The sequence below is a fragment of the Physeter macrocephalus genome, chromosome 14, assembly GCF_002837175.3.
Source record: "Physeter macrocephalus isolate SW-GA chromosome 14, ASM283717v5, whole genome shotgun sequence".
In the NCBI taxonomy this organism is placed as follows: domain Eukaryota; kingdom Metazoa; phylum Chordata; class Mammalia; order Artiodactyla; family Physeteridae; genus Physeter; species Physeter macrocephalus.
This window is the reverse complement of record NC_041227.1, coordinates 40,663,112-40,677,736: the sequence shown is the minus strand read 5'-3', so window position 1 is coordinate 40,677,736 and position 14,625 is coordinate 40,663,112. Positions and strand designations below refer to the sequence as shown.

General features: G+C 44.1%; 1 protein-coding gene across 1 annotated transcript in view; it reads left to right on the top strand.

The window, feature by feature from the left end:
- Positions 1-14,625, top strand: part of KIF16B (kinesin family member 16B) — a 293,074-nt gene that overhangs the window by 179,143 nt on the left and 99,306 nt on the right. The window contains exons 18-22 of the mRNA XM_024123350.3: positions 1,832-1,885; positions 5,708-7,021; positions 10,600-10,752; positions 12,654-12,750; positions 13,461-13,511. Of these exons, the coding sequence (XP_023979118.2) occupies positions 1,832-1,885; positions 5,708-7,021; positions 10,600-10,752; positions 12,654-12,750; positions 13,461-13,511 (1,669 nt within the window). The remainder of the gene's footprint in view (positions 1-1,831; positions 1,886-5,707; positions 7,022-10,599; positions 10,753-12,653; positions 12,751-13,460; positions 13,512-14,625) is intronic.

The following is a 14,625-nucleotide window of genomic DNA, read 5'->3' as shown; positions in this document are numbered from 1 at the left end:
TTTTTTTTTTTTTTGTGGTATGCGGGCCTCCGTCTGCTGTGGCCTCTCCCGTTGCGGAGCACAGGCTCCGGACGCGCAGGCTCAGCGGCCACGGCCCACGGGCCCAGCCGCTCCGCGGCACGCGGGATCCTCCCAGACCGGGGCGCGAACCCGGTTCCCCTGCATCGGCAGGCGGACGCGCAACCACTGCGCCACCAGGGAAGCCCTAATATTCTTTTTATATATCACAAACTGGAGCGTTGCTCATCAAATGAATGAATTGAGGAAGCAGGCTATCGTGGGTTCAAGTTCTGGTTCCACCACATCTTACCATCATGACCTTGGACAAGTTCTTTCAGACCTCTGAGCTCTGGGTTTCTCATCTGTTAAATGGATCAGGTACTATGTGCTATCTTCAGGATTTGCTGGGAAGGCAGAGTAAGCAAACGTGTAAATCACTCAGCACTGCCCTCAGTTCTGCTTGCAAAACCCCCCAGACATCTTACTCTCAATTTTAGCCCAAATTAAATTGGTAACAGATCTATTTGAAATTTTGTTAGCTCCTTGTAAAGGTAACTGTTGCCAACCTGGATTATCTTATCCAAGGAAAACAGTTGACTGATGAATTTTTCCATAATTCAGCTTCTTAGCTGTATTTGCTATCCACCACAACAGGAAAACATTTAAGATTTACAGTTCAGGGCTTCCCTGGTGGCGCAGTGGTTGAGAGTCCGCCTGCTGATGCAGGGGACATGGGTTTGTGCCCCGGTCCGGGAGGATCCCACATGCCACGGAGCGGCTGGGCCCGTGAGCCATGGCTGCTGGGCCTGTGCGTCCGGAGCCTGTGCTCCGCAACGGGAGAGGCCACAACAGTGAGAGGCCTGCGTACCGCAAAAAAAAAAAAAAAAAAAAAAAAAAAATTTACAGTTCATGCTGTTTAAAAGGTATAGTGAAACCTTGAAGTAATTCAATCTAGTATTTGAGAAAAAATCAACTTGTTATCAATATTTTAGCGAGTTGTTTTAAAATTCCCGGTGACCTAGCCCCCTTTATTTTGCTACCACTGTGGTCAATCTGTTCATAATCTCTCTAGCCCCCATAGCTCCAATATCATATAACTGCTAACTACAGGAGGATCTTGAGAAACCTCCATACAGTATAACCATTTATAAAGTAGTAAAAATATGAATTTGACTTCTGTGGGCAATTATTATTGGTACTCAGTTATTATTAGTGCTCTAGTTATCATGGGAAGTGTGTAAAACATAATAGCTAACTCTTTGGAGAATTTGCTTCAAGAAATGATTGGAAAATGTGATCTGTATAAGAAGACGTTTCAATTTGTGCATGGCTATTGGCTTTTAAGTACCTTACTGTTTTTCTCCTGATGTTCCCACAGTTAATTCTTTTCCTAATTGATGTCTCTGCTCTCTCTCTCTCTCTCTCTCTCTCTCTATCTCCCTGGCAGTCTTTTCCCTATAAAAGGACCCATCTGTCTAAGGTAGAGATTCTCCATTTTTATGTACTAATCAGTGGCTAAGCTGCATGGGGTAGGCATGCTTCTCATTTAGAAGTCTCCTTTAACTCTGCTTTTCCCGTACAGTGGTGTTTTGTTTGCTTTCCTTCAAGTAAAATATGTTCTCTTCATCCTGAATTCAAGCACTCCTAAAGTATGTCTAATTTATAATCATAGTCGTAGAGCAAAGAGTACATTTTAAACTTGCTAATCCATAATGATTAAAAATCGTACTTGACAAACCAGTGTTCTTTGTAATATGTAACTACATATAGAGAATAAGAGAGTGAAAAAAGCTCTTTCAGAAAAGTGACTCATTTTCATTTGATTTATTAGACTTGAATTTGAGCGGCAACAGCGTGAAGAACTTGAGAAATTAGAAAGTAAAAGGTAAGCCACGTGGTAGGAGTCATAACACCACAGAGTGGGTGGGTGCCTGTGTTGATCTCTTAGACTGAGATCACCTGTGTCCGTGTCATCTCCCTCTGGCTCTGTGTCCATCATTTACACGTCGGATGACTGTAGCTCCTTTCTCTTCAGCTGGTTAGTTTTACTTCACGTTTGTATTTTTTAAATAGTTCATCTTCAAATACTTGTGAGATGGGGGAATAGAGTCAGGCAAATTTAATACACTCTTTAAATGTAATACATCAAATATAGACTTGTTTAAATTTAACTAAAAAGTATTTCTTCTTTAATAATATCCTGAGTTTTAAAAAAGCCGAAAGAATGACACTTCCCCTTCTTATGCCTCCTCACTTTTTAAACATCTTTCCTTATGTTGATCAGGCATTTGTATTTCCTTTTCTAATCTGCCTCTGCATGTTCTCAGCTCCCTTTTCTTTTGGGGTGTGTGTGTGTGTGTTTAATTGATTTGGAGAGCGTTTTTTATATGTTCTGAATGTAATTCTTTGATAAAACTAAGTAGTTTTCTTTTTTTTCCTGTCCTATTTAACAAGCCAAGAAATGGACCAAGGATAAATATTAGAATAGAAAGTAAGGCCACCGAAAATCTACACCCTGGATATTTATTTTCTAGAGTGTGGAGTCTGGATGTTACAGATGAGTTAGTCTAGCTTGCAGCATCATGTACGGTAGGTCTTTGGTGGGTCAGGAGATGGAGGCCGTGCATCTGTACTCTGACATGCCTTGTGTTCTTGCTTTGGAGGCCACCCCGACCTTGAAACATTGACTTAACAAGCACCCAGTGGGGACCCTTTGCTCTCTAAGACACAGCATGACATGTAACCCCCGGAATCATGCATTTAAGTATTCTAATGGAGATTGACGTTATTTTCAATGTTATGCATTAATAAACTAATATTTTGGATCATTTGGTGATTACCATTTGTCCTAAACTAGTGATTAAATGCTAAATAGTGTGTAGTTATTTGAGCTGGAACAATGAAGTGTCGATTATCTTGACTTTGATATTTGACCCTGATGCGTTGAGGACAGCATAAGCATTTTTATTTCATGTAATTTTGTAACCGAATTGCCATTGAGTTTTAGCCTTTGGGCTGAATAAAATTATTCACATTTAAATTTAAATGGGGCATGCCTCTTTCTCTTTGAGCTCAGGGGGCTTTAAAAATTATATCATGCATAACACATTATGCTTATAGGCTCTGCAAAGAAATGATAGCAGAGTGCTCCGCAACGGGAGAGGCCACAACAGTGAGAGGCCTGCGTACCGCAAAAAAAAAAAAAAAAAAAAAAAAAAAATTACAGTTCATGCTGTTTAAAAGGTATAGTGAAACCTTGAAGTAATTCAATCTAGTATTTGAGAAAAAATCAACTTGTTATCAATATTTTAGCGAGTTGTTTTAAAATTCCCGGTGACCTAGCCCCCTTTATTTTGCTACCACTGTGGTCAATCTGTTCATAATCTCTCTAGCCCCCATAGCTCCAATATCATATAACTGCTAACTACAGGAGGATCTTGAGAAACCTCCATACAGTATAACCATTTATAAAGTAGTAAAAATATGAATTTGACTTCTGTGGGCAATTATTATTGGTACTCAGTTATTATTAGTGCTCTAGTTATCATGGGAAGTGTGTAAAACATAATAGCTAACTCTTTGGAGAATTTGCTTCAAGAAATGATTGGAAAATGTGATCTGTATAAGAAGACGTTTCAATTTGTGCATGGCTATTGGCTTTTAAGTACCTTACTGTTTTTCTCCTGATGTTCCCACAGTTAATTCTTTTCCTAATTGATGTCTCTGCTCTCTCTCTCTCTCTCTCTCTCTCTCTATCTCCCTGGCAGTCTTTTCCCTATAAAAGGACCCATCTGTCTAAGGTAGAGATTCTCCATTTTTATGTACTAATCAGTGGCTAAGCTGCATGGGGTAGGCATGCTTCTCATTTAGAAGTCTCCTTTAACTCTGCTTTTCCCGTACAGTGGTGTTTTGTTTGCTTTCCTTCAAGTAAAATATGTTCTCTTCATCCTGAATTCAAGCACTCCTAAAGTATGTCTAATTTATAATCATAGTCGTAGAGCAAAGAGTACATTTTAAACTTGCTAATCCATAATGATTAAAAATCGTACTTGACAAACCAGTGTTCTTTGTAATATGTAACTACATATAGAGAATAAGAGAGTGAAAAAAGCTCTTTCAGAAAAGTGACTCATTTTCATTTGATTTATTAGACTTGAATTTGAGCGGCAACAGCGTGAAGAACTTGAGAAATTAGAAAGTAAAAGGTAAGCCACGTGGTAGGAGTCATAACACCACAGAGTGGGTGGGTGCCTGTGTTGATCTCTTAGACTGAGATCACCTGTGTCCGTGTCATCTCCCTCTGGCTCTGTGTCCATCATTTACACGTCGGATGACTGTAGCTCCTTTCTCTTCAGCTGGTTAGTTTTACTTCACGTTTGTATTTTTTAAATAGTTCATCTTCAAATACTTGTGAGATGGGGGAATAGAGTCAGGCAAATTTAATACACTCTTTAAATGTAATACATCAAATATAGACTTGTTTAAATTTAACTAAAAAGTATTTCTTCTTTAATAATATCCTGAGTTTTAAAAAAGCCGAAAGAATGACACTTCCCCTTCTTATGCCTCCTCACTTTTTAAACATCTTTCCTTATGTTGATCAGGCATTTGTATTTCCTTTTCTAATCTGCCTCTGCATGTTCTCAGCTCCCTTTTCTTTTGGGGTGTGTGTGTGTGTGTTTAATTGATTTGGAGAGCGTTTTTTATATGTTCTGAATGTAATTCTTTGATAAAACTAAGTAGTTTTCTTTTTTTTCCTGTCCTATTTAACAAGCCAAGAAATGGACCAAGGATAAATATTAGAATAGAAAGTAAGGCCACCGAAAATCTACACCCTGGATATTTATTTTCTAGAGTGTGGAGTCTGGATGTTACAGATGAGTTAGTCTAGCTTGCAGCATCATGTACGGTAGGTCTTTGGTGGGTCAGGAGATGGAGGCCGTGCATCTGTACTCTGACATGCCTTGTGTTCTTGCTTTGGGGGCCACCCCGACCTTGAAACATTGACTTAACAAGCACCCAGTGGGGACCCTTTGCTCTCTAAGACACAGCATGACATGTAACCCCCGGAATCATGCATTTAAGTATTCTAATGGAGATTGACGTTATTTTCAATGTTATGCATTAATAAACTAATATTTTGGATCATTTGGTGATTACCATTTGTCCTAAACTAGTGATTAAATGCTAAATAGTGTGTAGTTATTTGAGCTGGAACAATGAAGTGTCGATTATCTTGACTTTGATATTTGACCCTGATGCGTTGAGGACAGCATAAGCATTTTTATTTCATGTAATTTTGTAACCGAATTGCCATTGAGTTTTAGCCTTTGGGCTGAATAAAATTATTCACATTTAAATTTAAATGGGGCATGCCTCTTTCTCTTTGAGCTCAGGGGGCTTTAAAAATTATATCATGCATAACACATTATGCTTATAGGCTCTGCAAAGAAATGATAGCAGAAGCTACTTCAGGAGATGAGGCAAATGATATGTTGGACAGTTACAGAGCAAAAAAATTAGACAGCATGCTGCTGGATATTAAAATGAAACTGCTGTTCTCCCTCTTTTTAAAAAAAAAAAATTTTATTTTAGTGAAGGGTGTGTGGTGTATGTCCATTTCTAGGAGGTATCGGTTTAGGGAGAAGTTAGAGCAGCATTTCAACCTAGCGATCAAATAACGATCAGTCAACGATTTGCATTTCAGAAAGCTCATAGAAGAGATGGAGGAAAAGCAAAAGTCCGACAAGGCTGCGCTGGAGCGGATGCAGCGGGAGGTGGAGACGCAGCGCAAGGAGACGGAGATCGTGCAGCTGCAGATCCGCAAGCAGGAGGAGAGCCTCCAACGCCGCAGCTTCCACCTGGAGAGCAAGCTCAAGGACCTGCTGGCCGAAAAGGAGCGGTTCGAGGAGGAGAGGCTGAAGGAGCAGCAGGAGATTGAGCTGCAGAAGAAGAAACAAGAAGAGGAGCGCTTTCTCCGCGCCCAGGAAGAGCTCCAGCGGCTGCAAGAACTCAACAGCCACGAGAAGGCCGAGAAGGTTCCGATATTTCAGGAGCTGGAGCAACTCAGAAGGGAAGAAGAGGGGCAGTGCATCAAGCTGGAGCAGGAGGAGAAGCGGCTGGAGGAGCAGGTCCTGGTCCGGCCGCTGCGGCACGGGGAGGCACGGCGCGCGGAGGAGGAGCGGCAGGACCTCCAGGGCATCCGCGCATCCCTCCTGCGGGCCAAGGAGGCAGGTGCTGAGCGGGGGGATGACGACGGCCGGGAGCTCGAACGGGCGCAGCTGCGTTTCTTAGAGTTCAAGCGAAGGCAGCTGGCCGCGCTGGCCACCCTGGAGAAGGAGCTGGTTCAGCAGAAGGACCTCCTGACAAAGGAGGTGGAGGAAGAACGTGAAATCCTAGAGCGCTTAAAACCTGGCAGCAAGGAAGCATCGAGGTTGTTGTTAAAGAAGGACCGTGGTGTCGCAGATGTCCCCCACGCGGCTGGAGACGTGGAGCACATCACGCCGGCGGAGGGGAGGTTGCAGTGTAAGGAGCGCCAGCTCCAGTATCTCCTGCAGCATCATTTGCCGAGGCTGCTGGAAGAGAAACAGAGAGCCTGTGAGATCCTCGACCGAGGTCCTCTCGGCCTGGACAACACTCTCTACCAAGTGGAGAAAGAGATGGAAGAAAAGGAAGAGCAGCTCGCGCAGTTCCAGGCCAGCGCCAGCCAGCTGCAGAAGCTGCAGGCCACCTTCGAGTTCACGGCCAGTGTGGCCCGTCAGGAGGAGAAGGTGAGGCGGAAGGAAAAGGAGACCCTGGAATCCCGGGAGAAGCAGCAGACAGAGGCGCTGGAGCGGGCCGTGGCCCGGCTGGAGAGGAGGCGCTCTGCCTTGCGGCGGCGCTGCGCCCAGGGCCTGGGGGCCGAGCAGCAGAGGCCGAAGCCAGCCACCTTGGCCACCTTGACCACGGGCGGCAGCGAGCGGGCCGGGCTCCGGGCCGGCCTGGGGGCCGAGCAGGAAGCCCTGGAGAAGGACCGGGAGAGGTGAGCCGAGCGGAGGGGACGCCTGCCACGCCCTCGGCGCCCCATGGCATTAACCCGTGGGCCATGATGGCGCGGCTTCTATCCCTGGTGCTGTCTCTCGCTGTTTTTTTTTAAAAAGTAATTCTGTAGCCTTTATGTTTTCTGATTCACCGGCAAATGCTTAGCCTTATTTTCTTTTTCCTTAGGCTCCTTGGTTTAGAGTCAGTGGCCTAAAGTTGGGAAAAAACACACAAACAGAAACAAAGCCCTTGTCTGTTACCTCAGTGACCTCTGACTGTGTGTTTACTGTTTGATAAACAGGGAAGACTGAGAAAGCTTCCAGCCGGATTCCCCGGCCGGATTCCCCTCCCTCCCTCCGTGCTCTCCCCAAACCCCATTCCCTTTCGTTGGCTCCTTTTCCCTCTGCTGCCCCTTCCCTCCCCTTCCTCCCTCTCTCCTCCCCTCCCCTCCCCCTCCTGTCTTCTCTGGGACCTTGACCAGCACTTGTTCACAGGTTCCATAGACACTGATTTCCACAGCTGGCAGCGAACTGAAAAACAGTCCTCCCCCCACCCACCCCTGCTGATTCTCAGTGTTTGAGAATCCAGAGGGACACCTCAGGATTCTGTATTAAAAAATAAACGAGCAAAGCTCTCTAGATGTTCCAAACATGGTGGTCTATCCAGGTCATGATTCACTGATAATTATTTTCGATGTTGTGAACTAGGAAGTAGCACTGTTTTCATGGTAAAGGAAGAATATTTCTCTTCCTCTACCTGTTGCCTGTCACCGTGCTTCTCAGAGGTAGGATCTCAAGACAAATAAATACATGAACTGGAGGATGCTTTTTCTGCTAACCCTGCAGACGTGATGCCAAGACTCAGAGAGACTGGCGGCCGCCTGTTGTGCAAACGTCATCAGATTTGGTGTCCTGCAAGGGGGCTTTGTGCCCTTCCCAACCCCTTCCTGCCCTGCTGGCCTTGGGAAGGCTCTTGCATCTTGGGGCCGCAGTGTCCTTAACCCTCATGAGGAGGGCATGGGCCTGTGCATTTTCTTTAGTTCCAGACCCTTTGGTCTGTTGAGATCTTAACTGAAGCCCAGGTTACGGGGGCCTGGAATGCTGCCCCCTCCCCAGGAGCTCTCCCCTCACAGCACCCCCCAAGGGGCTGCAGCAGAAGCCCGGAGTGCTGGCCTCTATGAGCCCAGCTTGACATTGGCAGAGGCCTGGGATCCATGCGGATGACAAGGCAAGACCTACTGGGAGGTGTTGCCTGAGCCCCTGTCCACCATCTTGCCTGAAAAGGTCAGGACAGCCTCCTTTCAAACAATCTGCTTAAACTGGATTCTGTTTACCAAGCTCTCCAGTAATGCCCCCAGGCAAAACAGTGACAGATGACAATCAAAAACCATAATGCCGTGACTTCAGAGAAATAGGTCTGTGGTTTAAGAAAATGATTGTAGGTATGTTATGTAAATGAAATTGCTGGACAAAGCTCCAGCCCCAGAAAATTTAAAGCAGTGGAGGGCATGCTCTCTATTTGTATCCTGCGCTGTGCAGTGAGAATGCAGCAGGGGCTTGGAGCCTGATGTCCTGGCTTTTGTCAACCGGCTTGGCTCCCTGGCCATTTAGTATTAATACTCAATTATAGTGGATACACTGTAATGATTTCCCGATGTCAACTTTTCTCAAGAAGCCACGCAAAGGAGGCTTTTAGCTTCCTGTGTTTTGATGGAGTAGACTTTGCAAAGCCCTAATTCAGGCCAGCAAATTCTGAGCGCTTTGCTCTGGCTTTGATGGTCCTGCAGCTTTCTGGGGGTATTGGTGTTGTGTCTTATTATCTCTCTGGGTTCTCATGGCTGAGCCAGGGCCCGCCATGCACCCTGTGCTGACCTCTTGTGAATTTCCAAAGTGCCAAATATCAAATTCACGTGGAGCCAGATTGGACCAACAGTGCACTGCACTTGGCTTTCCCTGTCAGCTTGCTTTATGAGCAAGATTTAATCATTTTCTTTCTTCTTTCTCCTTGATGGTTGATGGGACAAGTGTCAGGCAGTTAGAAGGTGGTAGAGTTGCATCTCGAATCCAGCTTGCGCCCACTTTGTCCTCCCGTCCGCTGACGACAGAGCCACTGCTGGGCAGACCAGTTCTTCTCGTGCGCTGCGACCCTTTCCATGCAAGGCCCTGCTGTCCCTCGCCATGTATAGAAATCCTGCTCAGCCCTCAGGGCCCCACTGGCGCCTCTTTGCTGCGTGGAGTCCTTCCCATTGCTCAGCCCTGAAGGATGTCTTTGAACAACTCCGTAGGCGTCATCTTAATTACAAACATTGGCCACCACCTACTTGCCTTGGCTCATTTTCCTTACCATCTCTGAGATTCTGTGTTAACCTTGTTCCCTGGTTCTTTGCCCACCACCTGGCCCCTGACATCACTCCTCTGTGCTCAGTCCTTCCTCCTTCAAGAATACTGCGTGCTCTGCAGGCTGGTGCTCAGTAATCGGTAGACAGATGAAAGGCTGAGTTCAGCTGGGCATTGTCTCCCGCGGACCCAGGAGCGCCTACCCTGGTGATCCCATAATCACATTTCCGAGAGCCAAGAAAGACCTTGGCTTTCACGTTCAGGATAGAGCAGTCAAATCACTGCTGGCGACACCAGAGAGCTGGCAGTGTTGTGGCATGTCAGCATCTGAAACCAGACTCTCTGAATTTTGGACCCGAAGGAATTTGGAGAGACTAGTTGACTCTCTCATTTGATACATGAAGAAATTGAGACCCAGGTGTCATTAACAGTGAGTGGGCTGCAGCCCCTAGATGGTGTTCTGTGGGCCAAATTTACTGGCAAGTTTGGCCCTCTAGCCTGATGGCCCTGGATTCAGTCACGCCTGGGCCAGTGGGAGACCAGCCATACACACACTCGACCTTATATTAGACGTAGCATCTGTCGTTGGAAAGAAATGTTTGGTTCCACAGCTCATGGTTTATATTAATTTCTCTAGATACTCAGCCTGCTTTCCTAGGTCTCTCTCTCCTGTTTCTGTTTTCCACACCCACTGCCTTAGCCAAAGCGGATTCCTGGGTTTTGTGGCTTTAGTCCCTTTGTTTCTGCACCTGGAAAACCACTCACTGTCATTTCCAAATGCCAAATTCCCACTGGCCTGTGATGACTCAACTTAGAACTGCCTTGACCATGAAGGTCTCCTAGATTGGCAGTTTTAAAGAATTCTTTAAAGCAGAGATCTCTTTTGTCAAATAGAAATATTTATTGGGATCTGATATGTAGGCTACAACCAAATGTTTTGTTGAAGCTGGGTTTGGGACTTAGAATCCTGCACATCTAGTTTGGAGGATTTGCTGAGCACAGTGGGAATATCTTTGCCCTTGATGGTAGAACTCTCTCCAACTTTTGGGTGCCTGTAGCACTTGTCCTGCACCGCTCTTGTGGCCTGTTATCACCTTATACCTTGTCCTTTAGGTATGTGGTACCTTTTCTACTGGAAGGTAAAGCTCTTTGCACAGTTTTGGCTGGATCTCCCATGGTTTCTAGGGAAGATTCTCAGGAGATACTGTTAATGAGTGAATTCACATAACTTCCATCTCTGTAGGTTAGAACATGAAATAGAGCAGTTGAAGCAGAAGATCTGTGAGGTCGATGGTGTTCAAAAAGGGCATCGTGGGACCTTGGAGGGAAAACCTGCTTCTTCCAGCTTGCCATCCAGTGCTGAAAAGTCTTACCTGGTCCCCCTGATGGATGCCAGGTACTGGACATTAAACTGATGCCATGCCTATTTCTGATGTGATTTAATGACTCACAGTACCTTATATTGGCCAGTTTGCATATGGAGGGCTCTATCAAAGGTGATAAGCAGTACTTGTCCCCACGACATGCTTTGTCCTGATCAGCTGCTGCCTGGCCCGTGGTGGGGTGAGATGTCATTTAAAGGGCCCAAGGCCTGAGACCTGACCAGCCAAATCTAAGGAATACTGGTACAAGTAGTTTGTGTGAGAAGGTAGAATTAAAAGGTTCAGGGAAACCAGTTCATCCAGAAAGAGGTGATACGAGGCTAGGTTGAGAGGAACAAAGTAGAGTTAATTGAATTGTACCAAAAAGGACCTTGTGCTGACAAATAATTTATAGAAGCCATTGATTACAAATAGATGAAGTCTGTCACAAAGACTGTACCAGTATATTCAGAATGACGATGAATAGCATAAATACAAATCTGATGTTACTATAGGAAAATGATTTTCAATTTGGGTGGCATCATGAATTGCCCTGTGGCTTAGAGCCCTCAGATAAATCAACCTAATCATTCTTTGCCTATAAGAAAATTGACTATTTTTCTCAACCCCATCTATGTCATGGGGACATTTCAAATTGGGCAGTCCTGAGCCCTGGCTAGTAGGAGATAGGTGTTCAGATATCAAAATGTACTCAGAATGGCATGAGCCTCTATGGTCCTTTAAATCTAGGACTGCATCTTCTGTGGTGCTCGTTTAAAATTTAAGGTCCAGGGAGATTTGTTTGTAAGTGGCCTTGGCTCAGATTCAGTTGCATATGATTTTCTTTACTGAAATACTGGAAGGTAAATACTGTATTTTATTACCGTAGCTCCATTCTTTGAGGCTGTTTTACCTGTAATATTAATCTCTTTACCCAGCATATCAGAAAGTCATTTAGCTATGGTCAGTAGTACAGAAACGTGTGTAGGATTTAGCATGGGCTTAGAAAGATGCAACCAGATTTTTTATTTTTTAGTGTGCTAAGATGTAAACATGCAAAACACTTCAATTAAAATAATCCATCGAATTCGTTGTCTGTAGAACTGGGGTGGGGAGCCTAGAACTGAGAAAGCCTTGCCTTTGGGCAGCCTGAGCCACTAGAAAGATTTTGATGGAACCCAAATTCTCTCTTTCCCTGGTTCCTCTGGGTGGATGGTTGTACTTCATACAGTTTCCCCTGTATCGTATTGGGTACCAGCTGTTTCCCTTGTATCGTATGGGGTACCAGATATTCGATTGACAACTATTTCTGGCTTCAGCCATCTTGACCCTTCGCCAGGCATTTTGGAAGGTCTAGAGACCTTTAAAATGTGGTATCTCATGGCCGGGTGCAGTGACAAGACAGAGCAGGAATGATGTGAGACGTTGTTCCATCCAATAGTGAAGGTCTGTGGAGAGTGCATCTCCTTTTTGTTTTTCCTTTTAATCCTCTGAAATGACTTTGTGTTTTGTGAGAAATAAGAATCATCGTTTTCTGTGTGAGGAAACGGAGGCTCGGTGAATGAAATGTTGGGTAGTGATGCCTTCTGAGACCGCAGAGTCATCTGGAACCCGAGTCTGCGACTCTCCCCTGTCCTGCAGCAGGGCTTCTGCTCAGGACATAGGGAGGGATTTGGATGGGATCACTGAGTCTCCCTTCTGTTCCCAAGTTTCGGTTATTCGTCCAGGCCTCTCTTGTTTGGGGAAAACCCAGATAGTAAACACATGGCATTAGATTTCTTAGAAAGTTGACAAATGTTCCAGATCCTGAGTTGTGATTACATTTGGCATTTAGAACGAGAAGGTTCCCAGTCGCAAAGGGCATGGTAACGAAGAGATCTCAGAATGCCCTGTGTGGTTAGAAGCGGTCACGGACCCCCATCTCTTTTGCTTCCAGGATCAGTGCTTACATTGAAGAAGAAGTCCAGAGGCGCCTTCAGGATCTGCACCGTGTGGTTGGCGATGGCAGCGGTGCACCTGCCGAGACCGTGAAGGTGAGCGAAGGAGCTGGTGATCTGGTTATTCATTTTCAAGATGACCTTTCAGTAAGGAGCTGGGGGTGGTGGTTTTTATGTACTGTTTCTCAGAAAATTGAGATGCAAAATGTTGTAGAAATATTAAATATTGCTCGGGTGGAGCTTAACAGTTTATAAATAGTATTAATTCAAGAGTAACTTTATTTTAAAATTTTTAACTTCTGGGGGAAATTCTTAAGTGAATATGAAGTTTCCTAAAGTGCTTTATTTACTTTGTTTGATTTATAAAAATTCTACACGTAACACCTGTTTTCTCCAAAAATATAATCAATTTCCATAAGTATTTAAATTCACTCGATAAATTATCCCAAGTAGAAATATAATTTTGCCTTTGAGAAGATACATACTTGTGACAAGTTGATTTTTATCAAAATAAAGTCATTTCATTTCTACCCTGCAAATTAAGAAGTGTCCTAAGGAAATTTGCCTTTAATGTCGTTCTTCGAATTTTAAGATTAGGAATAAATGGTTCAGTTCCCTCACAGGCAGATGTATCGATAGAGTCCCGTTTACCTTGGGAATATAAATTCTCAAGAAGGGTTGTCATTGTGGAATGACAAGTATGTTTCCTTAGAATTTTGTTCTCATAAATATTTTAATCAAATCATTTTTTCCCTCTTTATGAACATGCTATAATTTAATATAGAGGGCTTTTATTTTCTTTTCAGGATAATGAGAAACTTCACAATGGCACCATTCAACGTAAGCTAAAATATGAGGTAGGTAATGACTTTTCAGGTTGATAGGGTTGCCTTAAATTACAGCATGCTTGTGTGATTAAATTTTCTTAATGTTTAGTTGCATAATTAGAATTTCAAAGTCCCAGTGAGATTAATGGCTAATAAGCAAGGCAAGCTATTATATGACTTAAAATTAAATGGAATCCTGCTGGTTGCAAACTGCTTTTTAAATTTATTTATTTATCTATCTATTTATTTATTGTTAGGTTTTTGTGTGGTTTTTTTTTTTTTTTTTTTTGCAAACTGCTTTGACTTTGTTTGAATGGCATGTAGCTGTGGTGGAGGCCCTTTGCCCAGTTTTTCATTCGTAGCAGTATCCTTTCCCTTGGTCTGCACTTAAAAGGCTGAATTACATAATCAGAATCAGATAGGGGGTTTGGAAATGAAACTGGGTACTTCTCGATGTTTTAGAAACCCTGTGTGTTTTATCGACCGCATTGGCAATGGTGCAGAGGAAGTACTCTTGGTTGGGTAGCTGATTTCTCTGGTGGGTTGTCAAACCAAGGTTTGTTTGGGCATACAATTTGTAAGGCTTTACCTGTATTTTCCTCCACTGAGGGACTTGTCCTTCCCATACACTCCTAAATTAAAAAGCAAAGAAGCAAAACTACGAGGTGGTAGAAATCTTACATCACTGAACAGAGCGAGCGGCGGAGGGGTGGGTGTCCCATGGGAGACTGGCCACCACCTTGCCCTCCATCCCAACCATCCAAGAATGACACTGTCTTCCTGTGGACATCCGTTTCCTCAGCAGGTAACCTTGTGAAGAGAAGGATGTTGCCTTTCATTTCTTTGTGTCCACGTGCCTGGTCTGTAGCAGGCTGGCAGTGAACCTTTCATGGTGCTGGTTGGTAGATATCATTATGACGATCTAAGCGGGGCAGTTATAATGAAGGATTCCAGTGAAACAAACCAAGAGGCCAGAGAAACATGCATGAGGTTGGAATAATTGTCAGTTTCTGATTTGCATTAAGTCTGCCCCAATTACTCTTACTTGCCCATTGGAAAATTGCATCAAAGGTCTTAGGGTTTATTTTAGAGTAAATAAAATACCAAACCAAGAAGTGGATACTGTGGATCAATCCCATACAAC